The 19,343-nt window shown below is 45.7% G+C and overlaps 1 protein-coding gene across 3 annotated transcripts in view; it reads right to left on the bottom strand.

The window, feature by feature from the left end:
* LOC119180793 (uncharacterized) overlaps positions 1-11,139 on the bottom strand; it is a 50,674-nt gene extending 39,535 nt beyond the window's left edge. Inside the window, exon 1 of one of the 3 annotated variants that reach the window (XM_075875084.1) lies at positions 10,854-11,139. In XM_075875084.1, the coding sequence (XP_075731199.1) occupies positions 10,854-11,021 (168 nt within the window). In that variant the 5' untranslated portion in view covers positions 11,022-11,139. The remainder of the gene's footprint in view (positions 1-10,853) is intronic. The other 2 variants (XM_075875085.1, XM_037431929.2) reach the window with 2 other exon arrangements.
* Between the last annotated feature and the right edge of the window lie 8,204 nt (positions 11,140-19,343).

Here is a 19,343-nt window from a genome sequence, read left to right as displayed (position 1 = left end):
AATAAATCAGTTGCTAGTTGAAGCTCTTTCTCTGTGATTATTTCTTCCTGTGGTGCTTTAGGCGTCTAGAATTACCCCTCAGAAAAACAAAAAGCCGACAGAAGAATATCGACTTTCGACGACATTTGCAGTGAAGCACGCAAATACGCGGCCATTGTTTTTCTTTTTTTCTCTCACGATCGTACAAAATACATTGGCGTGTATTCTATCTTGTTTTTTCGGAGTACATGTGCAGTCATTTAGAGCACCGTTGTAGCGCATCTAAACGACACGAAAGACCTCCGTTCTGGTATACAATGATTTCCCGAACATCCCTAGAAGTGGCGCCGAGGGGGGGCGGTGCTTTTGCCGAACCGTCGACAGCAACAGCCAGTAAACGGGGTCCACGAAGCCCCAAACACAGTCCTTACACAAACGCACGGTTTTTTCCTCGGAACATATTTTCTCGCCCGAGAAACGAGCAAACAGAGACGGAACGACCAACTTCGCTAGGCGGAGAGAAAAACGAAAAAAAAAGGAAAAAAAGAGACAGAAAAAGTTACGCGGTTGCGTTTGCTCGCGCTCTTCTATAGACCTTGACGTCGGTGTGTTTTGACGCACGTTCGCAACGTTTCTTGTTCCTTCTACATTTTTTTTTAAAGACTCGGCGTGCCCTTTTTAGGAGAGATGTCTAGCCGAGCAAGGTCAAAGAAGGGGCGTGTCTGGATACGTTGCCGTCAAAGGACGGGCAACTGCATCCAAACGACAAATCTTATGTAGTCAGCATAACAAGTGAAATGAGAGTAACGCATCGGAATGTTAGCCAACGGTGTGTAACTAGGCCAGCTGCGCATAGTAACAGAAGTGGCTACTTGCATGGGGTCGGTTAGTGCAAGTCGTGTGCTTTCAAAGAAGCCTCTTTAAACATTTTTTCCAAGCGTAGTAAAAGACTTTTGTGCCCACTGAAAATCATTGCGCTAGTATTGTTCGTGAGAGACGACCCCGCTTATTCTGTAATTTTTGCTTTAAGCGTAAGACGTCTACTTCTCTTTCTGCGTGTGCTGTATCCCATGCATTATTCCCATAAGGATCCGTGTAGATTAAATAGATTCATTTCTGGACATTTGTGGATTTCGTAGTCGCAGGAACAGCAAACGTGATTGGTTGAATTGGTAGCGCCACCTGGCAGCGTGGAGATCAATGATACTCTAGCTTAGTGACATATTTAAAATTGCTCGCATGTTATAGGTCATATTAACCTTTGATATTTTGTATAGACAAAGTGTGTGTAACGACACAAATCGCACAGTATCTTTGGCTTCAATATTTTGTATGGAGAAAAATGATTTTTCGCGTGCGAGCAAGTTCTAATTTCGCAATATTGATAAAACGCCACTCTTACACCGAGAAGACGCTTGGTAGAAAACAAAGCACACACACACAAAATGCGGGGGGGGGGGGGGGGGGAGACGTCACCTTCAAATTCTCGCACCACACACCGTGTCGTCATGAATTTCGATGGCGCCTTACGGAATTCATATTGTGTAAAAAGGCAGTACATTGTCCTCTGTGAGCGCCATAGACTTAAGGGGACCATGGCACTCTCCAAGTGATTATGGTAAGGAAAAGAAAAGTGCCGCCCGTAGTTGCCTATCACTTGGATGACACCTCAACAGGTCGGCACAAGGGATAGGGCAGTGGGAGTAAAAGTGGATAGGTCGGGAAAAAGCAAAAAAAAAAAAAAGAAAGGAAGAGAAGAGAAAAATAAAAAGGTCGCATTCGATCCGCCTCACCAGCGCAACCCCGAGGAATCGGAACACACAACCATTCAGCAAGGCAGCCGAGAAGACCGGGAGAAGATCCGCCGAGTTGGGAGAGGTGTGAAGGGCCGTATAGGCGCGTTTGATGCTGGGTGAGCGTGGAGCGCTGGCCGGGGGCCGTAGCCGCGGCTCACTAGAAATTAGGTCCATTGAACTAACGAACGAGAGTAGGCTGCACCTTGGTGTGGTTGAAGCAATTTTAGGTAATAGTCTGTGTTATGTAAGTTAATCCTTATGTATTATTTGACAAATAAACTAGGGAAATTTTACCGCATTTAGTGAAGCAATTAACATTGTGAGCGTAGTCACCGACTCTTCCTTATCGGTTGGACGTGTCATTATCATTTGTATAATTTACTCATCCGTAGATATCATCATCAGTGTGTGCCAGCTCGAGCTCGCTTCGAAAGAAATAATAATTGAATATATATATATATAATTGAACATTTGAATATGATGATTTGCACATTTGACTTCAATTGATTATGATATTGAAATTATCGGCATTACAGTACTCGGAGGATAGTTTATCAATGTGAGGCTATTCGCTGGTTCATTTTGACGTCTCATAAAGAAAGAAGCCCCGCCGCGGTGGTCTAGTGGCTAAGGTACTCGGCTGCTGACCCGCAGGGCGCGGGTTCGAGTCCCGGCAGCGGCGGCTGCATTTTCGATGGAGGCGGAAATGTTGTAGGCCCGTGTGCTCAGATTTGGGTGCACGTTAAAGAACCCCAGGTGGTCTAAATTTCCGGAGCCCTCCCCTACGGCGTCTCTCATAATCATATAGTGGTTTTGGGACGTTAAACCCCACATATCAATCAATCTCATAAAGAAAGAAAGAAAAAAAAATTACTTCTGTATTCAGCGGCGCGTTTTCGCCAAACAGGTTTTACAAAGAACCCGCGTAACCGCCGATGCATTTCGCACTCGAGCTATATCAACAACGCGATTTTTTTCATAGAGCAGTCGATGCAGGGCCATGGAGTGCACGTGCTTTTCAGACTACAGCACAATTGACTATTGTCTATTAGGGCATGACTCAACGCCGCCTACGCTGACGCAGCCATGCCGCGCAATTGCGCTGCAGAACGTTCGGTTCCTTCCGAGCCGAGTCGTCGCTCAATTTGTTCCCTGTGACCTTTCGCTTTTACGTTGTTCCTTTCATTACCTGCGCACATGTATCTTCTTCTATTATCATTAAAACGGAGCACCCTGTCAGAAACTACGTCGAGTTTCAGAAGCCTTTACTGAGTCATCGTGCGTACTTATTCGAAAATAAATATGGAGCCACGGGCTTTATATTTATAGTTCAGTGAAACAGTGCCGCACACGCCTTTTTTTCCGTTTTTTCATTTAACCGGCCCGTTACAGATGTAGCACCTGCCCTGCGCAGACCCCGCCTGAATGTCTGGTAACCTTGCCGATTATTTTATAACTTTACGGCAAGATTATATATATATACATATATATATATATATATATATATATATATATATATATATATATATATATATATATATATATATATATATATATATATATATATATATATATATATATATATATATATATATATATATATATATATATATATATATATATATATATATATATATATATATAAGGGAAACAAGTGTATATTAAGGGCTCGTTTTTCGCGTTTTGCACAATATTATTGAGATCTAACAGACAATAATACCAAGGAAGGTATAAGGGAAGTTATTAGGCCAATTGTAATGTAAATGAGCAGAAAGAAAAGTGGGTGAAAAGATAACTTGCCGTGGGCAGGATCCGTTATATATATATATATATATATATATATATATATATATATATATATATATATATATATATATATATATATATATATATATATGATTGAAGAGAAGGACGCACGTACGAAATGTGGATTTATTAACGTTTCGGCTGGTGGACCAGCCTTCGTCCGAAGGCTGGTCCACCAGCCGAAAGCTGGTCCACCAGCTTTCGGCTGGTGGACCAGCTGGACGAAGGCTGGTCCACCAGCCGAAACGTTAATAAATCCACATTTCGTACGTGCGTCCTTCTCTTCAATCATCTATTACACCGGACCATCGATCTTCATTCCTAATATATATATATATATATATATATATATATATATATATATATATATATATATATATATATATATATATATATATATATATATATATATATATATATATATATATATATATAACATACGAATGAAACGCCAGTGCCAGCTTTTCAGTGAGAAGAAATAATTCTGTTCACAAAAGCAAGAATTCGCTGCTCTGCAAAATTCTTGTTCTGATGGAAAAATGACGTGAGAAATGTGTACGCGTAACTTCGTTCGAGGCGGATGTTGAGACGCTGAAGTTAGTGGTAAATAAGCGAGTCGCAAAATCTATCTATCTATCTATCTATCTATCTATCTATCTATCTATCTATCTATCTATCTATCTATCTATCTATCTATCTATCTATCTATCTATCTATCTATCTATCTATCTATCTATCTATCTATCTATCTATCTATCTATCTATCTATCTATCTATCTATCTATCTATCTATCTATCTATCTATCTATCTATCTATCTATCTATCTATCTATCTATCTATCTATCTATCTATCTATCTATCTGTCTATCTGTCTGTCTGTCTGTCTGTCTGTCTGTCTGTCTGTCTGTCTGTCTGTCTGTCTGTCTGTCTGTCTGTCTTCCCGCGAGCGAGAAAATTCCCGTTGGAGTATTCTCATTCCGTTTGCAGTGTGTGCCACACATTCTCATAAAAGGAAGCATCCACTGTTGTTTCCGAAACAGCAGCTGTACGGAATTCGCAGCTGTATGGACAAACATGACAAAGGTGTGGGTTAATGTCGTATATCTGTTGTGTTACGAGTTGTGGCTGATACTGCTTCATAATCTGACGGTTCGTTAGGAAGACGTGCACAACGGCGTTTAATTTCGTGGCGCGCATTTCGATGTTGTTACTGTTGCGAAGGCTGTGCAAACGTCTCTGTCATCACCCTGGCTATGACCGCAGCAGGGCAAAGGCCTCTTCCATGTTTCGTCATGAAACCTGGTCTTGTGCCTACTGTTCCACGTTATCTATTCGAACTACTTAATATCGTCTAGCCCGTGTAACTTGCTGCCTTCACCTCGAGCACCTGGTTTCTCTTAAAATCTAATCTGGTGCAGGGCCAGTGGTGACCTTGCCGATACACTTCATGCTCATGCCCATTTATTCTTCTTGATTGCCAATAAGATGTCCTCAACAGCGACTTCTTCCTCATCCACTCTGCTCTCTTTTTGTCCCTTAAAGGGCTAGAGACATTAATAATAGAAGGAGGGGGTGCGGAGCAATTCTTAAAAGAGAGAAAAGAAGAAAGAAAAAGTGAGCCCTTTAACTGTCTGCATCAAAGTGCGACACCTCAACAGTGGCTCACGAGGAGCCCCGCCGCGGTGGTCTAGTGGCTAAGGTACTCGGCTGCTGACCCGCACGTCGCGGGTTCGTATCCCGGCTGCGGCGGCTGCATTTCCGATGGAGGCGGAAATGTTGTAGGCCCGTGTGCTCAGATTTGGGTGCACGTCAAAGAACCCCAGGTGATCGAAACTTCCGGAGCCCTCCACTACGGGCGTCTCTCATAATCATATGGTGGTTTTGGGACGTTAAACCCCACATATCAATCAATGAGTGGCTCACGAGGAATTGGGGGTAAGGAGGGATTAAAAGGATAGGGAGGATTGAAAGGTACAGAAATAAAGAGAGGGGCTGGGACAGAGAGACCCACATACGGAATTAAGGAGAAGACAGGAAAGACGGACACGGTCGCAGGAGCCCGAGGACGGTGCCCCACTGTCGCACAGAACACCTGTTTACAGAGACGATTCTGAGCAAGTGTGGATTTCTGGAAATATTTGAAGATATTTTATTTTGATGTTCAAAGTCAATTTTTTTAACAGACATACTGACACACATTCGGTGCAAGTAGGGGTACTTGCCGGCATGTCAGCACCGGTAAGATGCTTGCATACGCAGCGCTGGCGTAGTCAAGAAGGGGTGGGGGGAGGGTGTTTAACCCCAACGCTTACCGAAATTTTCAATTTTTTTCGTGTTGTCACCACCTTGCGCGTATGCATGCACCGTTGAAACGAAAACAGAGGTGGGGGGCCTGCCAGTGGGAGCGCGCCTTTTGACACTCATCTCGCGTCCTTGATATCGCTCCGTCCGCATCGAACCCTGTCGCGCGTTATAGGCCCGCTTTTGCCTTCGCCAAGCGTGAGACGCGCCCGCGAAATTCTGTACCTCGGTTCAGTGCGCACCATGCGGGCGGCAACCGCTGTGCGGGGGGGCATCAACGGCGTGACCTTGGAGACGTCGTCGCCTCGAAAGTACCGCTTTTCTTCGATCATAACCGGCACCTTCGCGCCCGTTCGAGCTAAGAAAATGCCCAGAGAGAGAGAGAGAGAGAGAGAGAGAGAGAGAGAGAGAGAGAGAGAGAGAGAGAGAGAGAGAGAGAGAGAGAGAGAGAGAGAGACAGACAGAGAGAGAATTATGGAATAAAACTATTGTGAAGAACGAACGGAGTAAGGAAGTAAAAGAACGGAGCGAGAAGCACGAAACAAAATTGGTGAAAAACAATGAATAAAAAAGAAAGACAGCCATGTAAAGGTGGAGAATGAGGAAATAATGAGCGTACAAGGAAGCAACGAAGGAAGCATCGACGAGAAGGAGTGAGGCGAGAAATAAAGTGTATGGGGAAGAAAAAAACAATGAATGAAGGAACAAGGCTATTTTTGAACGCACTAGGTAAAACAGAGACACGGTGAGGTACACACTTCCGTTTGTCGTTTTTTTGTGCTCCTCACTTGAAGCATGTGCAAACATACAAGATGCCATTCGGAGTAGACCAATAAACAGTACTTCCGAAGGAATAAATTTGCGAAATGAAGAAGCTGGCGACAAGGAAAAAAAAAGAATAAAAAATTTTTATATATGAATTTATGGAAATAGAATGCAAACATGGGGAGTGTTCTGACACCGGAACGTCCTTCCCTAGCTACGCGCTTTACACGTGCCATAAGTACGTTAAAAATTCAGGTTAACATGTGGGTACAAATGCGTGGGGGAGGGGGAGTCTATTCAGTGTTCACACGGGGAGTGGGGCAAAGTTTACTCATTTATGATCACTAAGTTTTTTCTGACAATAGTGGCGGAAGAAGACCACTGATGAGGCGTGCGAAGATCTTGACTTCAGGTAAGTTATAGAGACCAAGGGCTCGTCACTGTCAGGAGGAACACGTCATGGTTTCATTTTCTTTCTTTCATCCACCGTGAAACATGTGTTCTTTGGAAATCAAGCTAGACCAACATGAGGGGGGGGGGCGGCAATAGAATAATAGCTCCTTCCCCTACCGCCACCCCTAACGGGTAAACTGTGCAAACCTATGCAAGTTGAATAAGAGGAGTGGTAGGCGCATTAACGCAATTTTTTTTTTGGGGGGGGGGGCAACTTTTTAATTTCAGGACGGGCATCCCCTTGATGTGGTCATTTTTTGCTCTCTACGCCATGGCGCAAAAATTTCGTAGGGGTGGGGGGACTGGGTGATGTCATGACTTCCTTCTTGTGTGTTTGCACGCCTCGTTTTTATAGAATAAATACGTACCAGCGAGCACAGTCCTGCTATTCAAATATGAGGAGTATAGTCAGCAAAGTGAGCCATTGAACTAGTCGGTCTTGCACGATTAAAATACGGCGATGCAGTCACTAGGCGCTGCAGTTACTCGGACAAAACAGGCTAGGGAGGACACACGTTACAAAGTATACACGACAGGTGCAATTTTATCATCTTTTGGGTCAGTCCTCTTTTGTGTCAACCTCTTTTGTCCCGCTAACTATGGCGTAGAATTTCAATCAGTAGTATAGCAGTCGTCGTTTGAAGGAAAGACGCCTACTTCTGTAGCCCATGCATAGGAAAACATGGCGACCCATCAGTGTGGCCTGAAGAGAGAACACGACACCAACCGCACCCTTGGCGGAGTCTGTATATTTGTTACGGTGCTTGAGTGCCAACCCGAAGGTCGCGCGATCGAATCCCCGCCGCGGCGGTTGCAATTCGATGAAGGAAAAATGCTATATTGGCCCGTGTCCTACAATTTAGGTGCACGTTCTAGGACACCTGTCGGTCGAAATCTAAAGACGCCTTCACTATACGGTGTCTCTCATAATCGCAAGCGTGCTTTCTCCGACAGCAAACGACGACCGTTGTAATCTATTAACACACCAAACGCTCCAGGTCAGGGAACACCTGTTTTCCCGGTACCAAAACGGCAGTTCACGCTTAACGGCACTGGGAACCGAACCCAGTGCCTTCTGCGTTGGAAGGGGCGGAGCAAATCAGGAGTCTCAGAACACGCGGCCCGAGGAACCGTCGCTTTCGACCCCGCTCGCACATGGCTGTCCTCGTCCCGTTAATTAAAAGCTTTTCAATAAGTATGTTCATAAGCTACGGAGACGTGGTTGCCTCATTTCTGATGAGGCATTCAATTCCAGTAATCACCGTGCGTTTAAACAGAACCTTATACGGTTATGTTTCAAGTTACTTCACAGTATACTTTCTGCTTTTTTGTTTTTTGTTTTCCAGAAATATAGACGTCCTAGTTTCTGAAACTTCGCAAATAAACATCGATATTGTCACAAGACTACATCACGCTGGACAAGCGAGACAGACGGCGAGAAAGACGACGTGATTCTGGGATGCGGGGCGCGCACTCGGCGAAGTATACGCACTGTTGCGCCTTTGGGTAGCGTGGTGCGGACTCGGGCCATCCGAGTCCCCGGAGAGGACGAGTAGAGAAGCCGGAGAAGGAGAAAAAAATGTTTATATACAGTATTTACATGGTAGCGTGGTACAACATGAAAAGAGAATCACCCACGAGCGCCTCTGCGCTAGCGTTTTTATACATCGTCCGCCTTCCCAAGATCCCTTGCAAAGAAAATTTATGCGCAGGATACTCCAATGAGATCGTCGTCTTCCTCTCCGTCCCCGAAGAGGGAAAGCCAAACACCGCCTCCCTCTGAACCTAGGAAAGGGGGCAAGGCATGCCCAGTTCGCTGTTTGGTGAGGGAGACCCCACGCGCCAGCGTGGCACCACAGTGAGATGACGTGGAATCCCATGCGCAAAGTCGCTCCCTGATGCAGCCAGGTTGACTCAAGCAAGGCAGAATACCCCGTACAGCTGCTGGGTCGACGCTGCTTCGGAGTGTTGCTCTCGGCGGCTGACAAAAGCTTGGCCAACGACTTTTGTGTCAAGAGGAGCCGGCGACGTGGTTTTTCCCGATTGTCCGCGTCCGTCGCCGTCCCGGTGCAGGGTTGACTCATCAACAGCTGCCAGGTGCCAGCAGGCCGCGAAGACCACGTGGAACTTGGGCGAGGCACAACAGCACAGAACACGTCGTCTACCACGTTCTGCTTGGGAGCTACGCCCACACGTTAGTCGTCTACCGCGACGACACAGCTTCGTCGTCGTCGTCATGGCCCCCGAACACAGCCAGACCGACACAGAGCCACTCGATCCCGCCCTCGAGTGGGTCACACGATTTTGTGATCGCGAGTTTTCGACGAGCTTTCAAGGCGCAGGCTCCTTTCCCAAGTGACGTCACCCCTGGAAAGCCAGAGTCCCAGGTCGAGGGAGCGCCGCTTGGGCCCGTTTTGCACAACCGGTGGGTACCCGGTGGCAGCAGGTACCCAGAACCTCCACCAAAATGTTACGGCAGGGCACACAGAGAAACAAGGTGACAGTTGAGACATATTTGCTCGACGCCAAGCCTAAGCCGAGATGACAGGCGAGAGCGCTCCCCACATCCCAGAATTACGTTGTCTTTCTCGCTGCCTGTCTTGCTTCGTCAGCCTGATGTAGGCTTGTAACAATACGTTTACGAAACCTGATGCTGAATTGCTTCAAGACCGACCCATATGAGATATTTTTTTTTTATATGGCACCGATAGCTGACATTTATTTAGCTCAATGTGCTCGTTTAGCTCAAAATGTTCATCTTCTAATTAACGCTCAGTGGTGATGATTAGTGAGGGAAACTTGATGTGAAACACTATTACAGTTTCAAAAATTTATTTTTTTATTTCATAACCGCTTCAGTCGCCTACAGACAGGACATCAAGCGTAATCCAATGCCTTATCTAGCCCGGAAAAATTTGACCTTGAATCGCGGCTAAGTATTCTCAAGGCTATTCTGAAGGCCAATAAAAATAAAGCCACTCACTTTAAGAGAGATAGAGAGAGAAACATTTAATGTAGAATAAAAAAAAGAGAGTTTGGGTGCCGAATCATGACCACGCTACATGTTCGGCGTCCCTATAGTTCGGGACACCGCATGACGAGGCCCCAACTCGCGCCCGTCTCACCAGAGTCCGTTGAGACTCCAGCGAGGAGCAGTTAGGGAGGTGAGTCTCCCATGCATATAGGGAAGAGGGAAGAAGGAGTCAAGTGGGGTTTTCAGCACGTGTATACACACCATGTGGAAGATGTCACATGTGTAGGCCTCCCCACGGTGTGGGCACCACTCATCCGTGTTCGGATCGAAGTGTTTGATAATTGCAGGACAGACGACGAGCAGTTAAGGAGGTAAGTCTCCCACGTATATAGAGAAAAGGGAAAAGGAGGCAAGTGGTGTTTTTAGCACATGCATACACACCATGTGGAAGATGCCGCATGTATAGGTCTCCCCACGGTGTGGGCACCACTCATCCGTGTTCGGATCGAAGTGTGATAATTGCAGGACATACTGGAGTACCCTAAAGTCCGCTCGTCCGCTTTGACTAAGCCCCTTTGCACGAGCTGGGAAAAGACTATGAGTGATAAAGCCTACGGAGCCGTGTAACAAAAAAACCGGCTTCGACCGTAATTTGGATTGCTGTCTGCTGGCGCGTATTCCGGCCAGTATTTGACCGAGAGTGATAGACCACACGGCCGCAGCTGCGGCGAATACGCGAGCAAACGCGGTAAAGGCGGCCTTCCGCACAATCACTCACCGCGTCGTCGCCAGGCGTCGTCGTCGTCGTCGGTGGCGGCGCTAATACGCCTGTACCTGGATCCCAGGGCTCCTCGGTCGCCGGATCGTCGCCGTCTGCCTTGACGTCGTCTCGAAGAGAAGTTCGTCGCATGAGCGTCGCGACTCCGCCTCGAAGATAGGGCATCATACCGATTTCCCGAACTGTTAGTCTCGCTAACGTACCGAGACGTTAAGACGTTTTGTCTGTCGTCCAAATCAGCTGCAAAGCCACTGGTACGCCGCTTGCGGTTAACAATACATATGTCGCGCTGAGTCACGTGGCGTGTTTTTTTTCCTCTACTGCTTCTTTTTTTTTTCAAAAAGCGCGTTGCGACTGCGTTTCAAGCAGATGCTCGCAGCTGTTCTGTCCTCCTCTTCCATTTATTTGTTTCCCTCGATCGCGCTCTTACCTCTGTTTGTATCTTGTGTTTCGTTTCTCGGGACTTCTTTCTCGATGTCTTATTTTGTCTGTGTGTGTCGTCCGACAAAAAAAAAAAAAGGCTGATTCCTATATATATATGCAAAAGAGAGGACATTGCATCGTGAATGTGTTTTCGAGGCAGTGACCCGGTGATAATCACATTTCCAGTTGCTGTATTTCCGCCGTCGTCCCATATATTATCGTACGTTCTTGATTTTTTCCTGTTCGTCTGTTTTTCCGTTTCATCCGGAAACAAATGCCGCAATACTGCAATCGACTAATTATTTCGGGGTAATTCAAGGGGACGCTGTGTAGAGAAAAGCGCTTTTCTCGCATTAGTAAATTACTCTTCCACGGTACCGAAAATGCAACGCTTGCAGCGAGAAAACGCGCAGAAGGAGAATGCCAGTGGCGCCGCCACATTGAGGTTCCCGCACCAGTTGCCGTGACGTCATTGGTTTAGACGGCCTCTATCGGGCTCTGTACGTAGTTCCCAATCGGTAAAGATGAAGTACATTGCCTTAAGTGTTAGCCAGAGGCTTAATATTCTAAGTCGCGGGGTATTTCGTTGACGCAATGCGGCCAAAATACGAAAATCCCTCTTCGAAATTCGTGACGTCACTATGGCGATGTCCGCGGAAAATTTACGATTGTGGCCTTTTACATTAATTTTAACGTCTGTTCATGTTGGTGAAATTAACGACACTAGATAACGGTGATTACATTTTGAATGCTACTATGAAAACTCTAATTTCTGGTTTCCCTCCAGCAAACATTTAATTGGTGCGTCTGACACTCCCGCTTTGTTTTGCAGGAAGTCTGGTGTCGCAACAAAACAGCACAGCGACACGAGACTAGCTCAGGAGCAGCGGCCTAAAGGGATCTCCCATAGTAGAGTTCTAGCATTGCACACTCCTTCATCATCTCTTCTAAGCACACGACGATGCTTATGCTGCTCTGTTTCACACACCAGGCGTAATACTGTAGAGGCGATGCAAGAAGTTCGGTCAGCAAAATGTGCCAGTCCGTGCGACTTGCACAGAAATGAAAAAAAAAAACAGGAAAAGAAACGTAAAGAAAGGAATAATTACAGCACTGACAAACTCTATCGAATATCGCCATTTATTATATCCCTGGCGAATAACCTTTTGCCAAACTCCTAAACAAGAAGTAGCTATCACAAGGCTGCGTTGCCGGGCACCAAATCTAAATTTCTACAAACACAGGTCTGCTCAGGCACCTTTGCCACTGTGCTCGTTCTGTGGTGAGCTGACTGGAAACAATAGATCATTTCTTTTTGACCTGCAGGCGGTTTGACACAATACGAAAATACGTTTTAGAAATACCTCTACTTGGTATTCGTATGGGTTTATCTGTGCCAGTGATTTTGTCTTTGAAAGCTTCCATTCCTGGGTTCTCCGGTGCGACAGTATGCGGGGCCGTCAAAGATTATATTAATGAAATTAATAGGTTGACTAATTAATCTTTATTATTATCCCAGCGTGTCTAGAACATTGTATACGTGTAAAAATCAGAGCATTGCTCTAATTTAAGAGTAAATTCTTTTCATTCTTTAGATAATTTTATGCATTAGATCAAGCCCCACAATTTCTTGGGTCATCGGTAATCTTTCTAGTATATAATGTCCATAACTCTGAAATTGCAAAACATTTTATAAAACCACTCAATTCTTTGTCAATCTCCCATAGTGTGGGTATCCGCTACGGACAATAGGTGAACAAGAGGATGATCGATAAGCCACTCGAACGACGCATTTAACACGTTGACATGTTTTGTTGATTAGCGAACTAGCTCAGGCTGACCTCTCTGCCTTCTAATACATTGTCACTCACTCCACTTCTAATGCACAAAACACATCATTTATGGGGCAGCCTAAAAACCAGACGATATCACGTTACAGGTGCAAAATAATTGAATTATTTTTAGTAATAATAATAGCTGGGGTTTAACGTCCCAGAACCACGATATGGTCATGGGAGACGCCGTAGTGGAGGGATCCGGAAATTTCAACCACCTGGGGTTCTTTAACGTGCACCTAAATTAAGTACAGGGGCCTCAAACATTTTCACCTCCATCGAAGTTTTCTTGTTTCTGGGCGCGAACGCATCTACGACAAGAAGTCTACACAGCGTTGCGTACATTGGTCGGCAAAAAATTGGGGGTCGCTGAGACTCGCCCGAGAAATATTTTGCTCAGATGACTCACCGGAGTCTGGGACTCAGACTCGCAAATATTTTCCTCAACTGGACTCGCTGAGACTGAGGCCCGTATTCACAAACCAACCTCAACCTTTCCTGGAATTTTCCTTATCGGTTTTAAACTTTTATTGCGCATGATAAACAAATTGGACCAGTATTCATAAACCAGCCTTGTCCTTATTTTTCGCTGTGTTACCTTTTTTGTGCCTTTATAACGCATGTAGAGTGTACAGGAAGTTGAGGAAAACGTGAGGTAAGGCCGAGGTTGGTTTGTGGATACGGGCCTTACCCCCGTATTCTAGAACGTCCCTTCACTCAACGCTTCACCTTCACTTGAGAACGCCGATGGCAGCGCTGTCTCTAGGCATGGCAAGTCACTGCATATCAGTGATAATCTGCTGCGATTCTTGAGTAGCGCAGCATCATTTTCAGCCGAGCAGCGGCGCAGTGCTCATCTCTGTCAAGTGAAGGGTGAAAGTCGAGTCGAGGAGCGTTTCTGAATAGGTGCCTTAGACTCGCGAAAAGGTTTTCTCAACCGCACTGAATCGTACTCCAACTCGCACAACAGACTCCTCTGTCGGACGCACTCGGACTCGCGGCTTGACCTCACTATGAGTGAGCATGAGTGAGTCGACTCACGAGTTCGTTAGCAAAAACCTTCATCGCTCACGGTGTCAATGCTCCCTAATGCAAATATATCAGAATCAGTGCTCTGTGTGCCTTTTAATTTAATATTGTGTCTTCAAATGCGAGTTATTAGTGGTTTTAATGCAGTAATGGCATGTTTTATGGAATACCCGACTCATACGAGCAACGTTTATCAAGAACTTCCCGTGAAACGCGTGGCAGGGGCTGGTTATGGCGTCCCCCCCCCCCCCCCACCCCGCCTCCCTGACTCATGCCTCTGCTATATTGACGTGGTTGCTAAAATTTCTCGTTCTCAACCAAGTTTATTCCCTCCCCCCTTCTCGCTTTTATTATGCTTTGTTTTGGTCTCGTTTTTCATGTAATGCGTGTTTCACTTCTGAATTTGTTGTCTCACGTCAGTAAAAAAAATTGGACATCGCGCATGTGCACCGCTACGCAACGGTGGTGGATAAGGCTACAAAAATTCGGACAGATCACTTTGCACGAGTGTGGTTGTGAGCAACATGAAAAGAAACGCGAACTTCGTGCTTAGGCAATTATTGCTCGTGATGGGTGCATGTGACTATGCCGTATTGACATGCGAGAGCTACATTTCCGTTTCAACGTTCAGTGTGTTCACTTCTGCGCTTGGTTTCCTAAACACACGCGCGCGCGCACGAGACAAAAAGAGAGAGATCGGCATTTAATTCAGACAATGTCGTTCTAAAACAACGGTTACACCGAGCAACATCGCACTTTGTTCTTCTGTGCATAGTACAAGGAGGAGGTCTTATGGAGCAATCTTGTGCTGGCAGTACGCACTTCAGTACGGTATTTGTGACTTCGTTGCAGAACGTTGGAGAAAGGATGACGTTGTGTTTACCAGCTTCTGCTCTCGGGCTAGTTTTCGCGTCTTTCTCAGCCACCGCTCACCGCCGTGTCGTATGACCCGGAAACTACGGTAACTACACATACGCGCTTTCCTATGGATGGATGGATGCTATGAGCGTCCCCTTTATAACGGGGTGGTGACAAGTATGCCACCAGGCTCGACGAAAAAAAAAAAATCTTTTTTCCTTTTTTTTTATGTTGGCCTAATGCCTCTACTTCGATAAATTCTATCTTAATGGAAAAAAGGTAAATTTTCAGCTTAAGTTCTCTGCCATTTACGGCACACTGTCCATATTTTATTTTTCCAATATTTATTTTTGTCCTTTCTCTCTAATTTTCTGCCACCAATACTCTAACCGTCTCTTACTTATTTCAATCGCGGGTGTGTTCAGCTTTCCATTGTTGTCCCTAAAACCCAAGGCTTCCTGTAGGCTCGTGCCCAAACGTACACCTGGGTGGATATCTCCACATTCAATCAGAACATGCTCCGCCGTTTCCTTATCTTTCCCGCAGCATGTGCATTGTTCTTCTTCTTTACTGAATCTTGCTTTATAACTACGCGTTCTAAGGCAACCCGATCTCGCTTCGAACAGTAAAGCGCTTCCCCTTGAATTATCGTAAAATGCCTCCCTCCTTATTTCATTTTTGCCCTTTCGGTAGTTACTCAAAGCCGGTTTTTTCTCCATAGCTGCCATCCAGTAAATCCTCTCCGCCTCCCTGACTTTTCCCTTAACGCTCTTTGTTGACATATGGCTCACAATACCAGCCGTATATTTACTAGTGAGTCTTCTAGTTCTTTTTCTCCACTGTGTGTCCACGCTCTTCCTATACAAATAACGGAACACCTTCTCTGCCCATCTACTCTCCTTCATATTTCTTAGCCTTTCTTCGAACCTTATTTTGCTCTGCGCTTCCCTCGCCTCAAAACCTGCCCACCCCATATCGCCCTTTACAGCCTCGTTTGTCGTCTTCCCGTGAGCACCCAACGCGAGGCGTCCCACAGTCCTTTGATTTACATCCATTCCCGATTGCACCTCTGCCCTCATGCACACCACTGAGTTCCCAAAAGTAAGCCCTGGAACCATTACACCCTTCCAAAGACCTCGAAGCACCTCATACCTATTGTATCCCCACAACGCTCTGTGCTTCATTATTGCCGCATTCCTCTTTCCTTTTGCTGCCGAGGCTTTTTCCTGTACCTCCATGTATCTATCACTCTCATTTACCCATACTCCAAGGTACTTGTATTCACTTACCCTCGGTATTTCTTGGCCTTGTATGGACACCGTCTGATCCCAGGGATCATTGAATACCATCAAACCACACTTCGTTACACTGAATCCTAGTCCAAGAGCTTCACCTTCCCTTCCGCATATATTCGCCAGCTTCTGTATATCATCTCGACTGTCCGCAAATAAGACGATATCGTCCGCATAAAATAAACCTGGAAGCTTCTGCTCAATCATCATGCCGCCTTGTTTGTGTGACAGATTAAAACCAATGTTGCTACCTTCTAGCGCTTTTTCCATACTCACCATGTACAGCATGAATAACAGTGGGGACAAAGGACATCCCTGTCTCAGACCCCTGCTAACCTCAACGTTCTCTTTGCTACGCATTCCTTCCCACTCTATGCAAACTGTATTTTCTCGGTATATCTCCCTCAAAAGCTGTATACAGTCGTCGCCCATGCCCATTCCTTTCAATATATCCCACAAAATTTCCTGATTAACGTTGTCGTATGCCCCAGTGATGTCTAGAAAAGCCACGTACAAGGGCCTATTCTCTATTTTAGATATTTCTATACACTGAGTGAGAACAAACAGGTTATCGTCTAACCGCCTGTCGACTCGAAATCCGTTCTGAAGTTCTCCCAAAATATCGTTATGTTCGGCCCATGTTTCTATTTTCATTTTTACTGCTTGCATCGCCAACCTGTATAGTACCGATGTAATGGTTAGTGGTCTATACGAGCGAATCTTGTCCTTTTCTCCCTTGCCTTTATAGATTAAGTTCATTCTACTTTGTCGCCAACTGTCCGGTATTTGTCCGTCCTTTAAGCTTTTTTCTACTGCTTTTAACAATGCTTCTTTAGTGTTATGTCCTAGTTCGTTAATGAGGCTAACGGGAATCCCATCTAAACCCGCGGCAGTGCGCTTTGGAATTTTTCCTTCGGCCTTTTTCCAGTTGAAGTTATCTAGTACTAGCTCTTCCTCTGTTGCTTTCTCCGCCACACTTTTACTCACCGGGGAGATCCCCTGGACGCTCTTTTGAAACGAATCGGCTGTTACCTTTTGGATGTAACCTAGCGCTTCGTACCCTTCCAATTGATTTCCTCCTTCATCTAGAATATGTTGTTGCGTTGTGACAGACTTCCTACCTAGCGCCTTTATGTGGCTCCAAAAAATCCTAGGCGCGGCCTCCTTTTTTTCGTGTATCTCTGTCATCCAGCGTTCACTTTCACCTTTAATTTTTGCCTCTACCAATTTCTGTACAAGGGATTTTTTCTCCAAATAGATTTCCCATATTTTTTTGACTTCGTCCTGCGGCCGCTTCTCCTTTTTTGCCTTTCTATGCTCCCGTGATGCTTCGCGTCGCTTCTCGATCGCCTCCCGGATTTCCTTGTTCCACCAACTTTTTGGCTTCCTTTTTCCTTTCCAGCAAACGGTTTTCTTCTCTTTCCCTATCTCCTTCGTCATTAGATGTAACAGCTCCCTATACTCCCAGTCCTTGCCTGGTATTTCGCCTACTTCTTCCTCGACTCTTGCGGCTATATTTATTATTTGTTTGTCATTTAAATACGAGCTGCCAGACTTTGATTCCATGCTCATATTTTTAGTTTCGTATCCCATTTGTAATGTTATTCGTTTATGATCACTACCCAAGCTGTTAATGCCTTCCTCGTCTATCCTCATTTCTGTCAGTTTGTGGTAAATTCCTTCAGTCATGAGACAATAATCAATACTTGATTGCTTGTTTCCGACTTCCCATGTGATCTGGCCGTCACATTTAGGCCCCGTGTTAACTATCTCCAGACTATGTTGCTCGCAAAGATCTAGTAATAACTTCCCATTGGTGTCTGAATATCCGTCAAGGTCATGTATGTGGGCATTCATGTCCCCTAGAAGGATGATTTCGGCCCCATTACCAAATTCCTTAATATCCGCACTCATGCAATCCACTATCTCCTGATTCTTTTCTCTGCAGTTATTCCCCGTCCACAAGTAGGCTACCCCTAGCCACGTTTCCTTTCCACCTACTGTGCCCAGAACCCAGAGGTGCTCTGAACACGTCTGTTTCACTCTAACCCATTTGGCTCCGCGGTGAATTAGCATTCCTACACCCCCACCTTTCCTTTCCGATATGGTCCTGTTACACCCTTCCCAAACATAATTTTTAATATGTGGTGGCTCTTCCAAGTCTCTAAGGTGTGTTTCTGTAACCGCATACACGCCTATCTGTTCTTTGTTTAACTGCTCCTCAATCTCTAACCATTTTGCCTTCTTTCTGCCACCCTGCATGTTTATGTAACTAATTGCAACACGCGCCTTTTTCCTTTTTCTTTTACCTTTTTTCTGGTTTTTCGCAATTCTACCTGTCAAAGCGTCCTCCTGGTTGTTTTCCCTGTTACGAGCTACCCCGGACTCCGAAGGGCCCGTGAGCCCCCCAAAAAAGCTACTGCGCGTCCTGCCAGTCGCCAGCCCACCTCGTGTCCAAGCCTCTTATCGAAATGAATCTTGTCTCTTTGGAATCCACCCCACCTGTGCACTTCCCTGTTTAAATCCACTACCTCGAAACCCTTCTCTCGACTAATTCGCCATATCTCTTTGTTTGCGTCGACTACCGCTCTTTGCAGGTTGATGTTGCGTACTGGTACTTCCGGTACTGTGCATACTACAATTTGCACCTGGGGGGACACGGTGCGCATGTCATCCACCCCTTTCGCCAAGGTCGTCGCTAGTCCTGACGATTCTTTTTTCAGGACGTCATTTAACCCTCCCGCAATTACAACGAGGTTACGATTGTTAACTTTAGCTGCGAGTTGTTCACCCGCTTGATTCATTACTGTCCCCAGCGTTTGTCCTGGGAACGTCCCTATCGCAACTCTCTTGTCGCCTTTCACCCTTTCTTTGATTGCCGCTGCGCATCGGACTAAATTTGAGTCACCGGCGATGATGACCTGTTCAGACATTCCTTCTGAAACCTGCACCTGGCTGCCGACTAGGTGACTAGCGTGAGTCACGGCTGCTGGTTTGCTCCCTCCCTCCCTCAAAACTACTTCCCGGTAGCTGGGCCCTGTGGCCAATGTATC

This window comes from Rhipicephalus microplus, chromosome 10 (genome assembly GCF_043290135.1).
Source record: "Rhipicephalus microplus isolate Deutch F79 chromosome 10, USDA_Rmic, whole genome shotgun sequence".
Lineage (NCBI taxonomy): Eukaryota > Metazoa > Arthropoda > Arachnida > Ixodida > Ixodidae > Rhipicephalus > Rhipicephalus microplus.
This window is presented reverse-complemented; position numbering and strand designations above follow the sequence as displayed.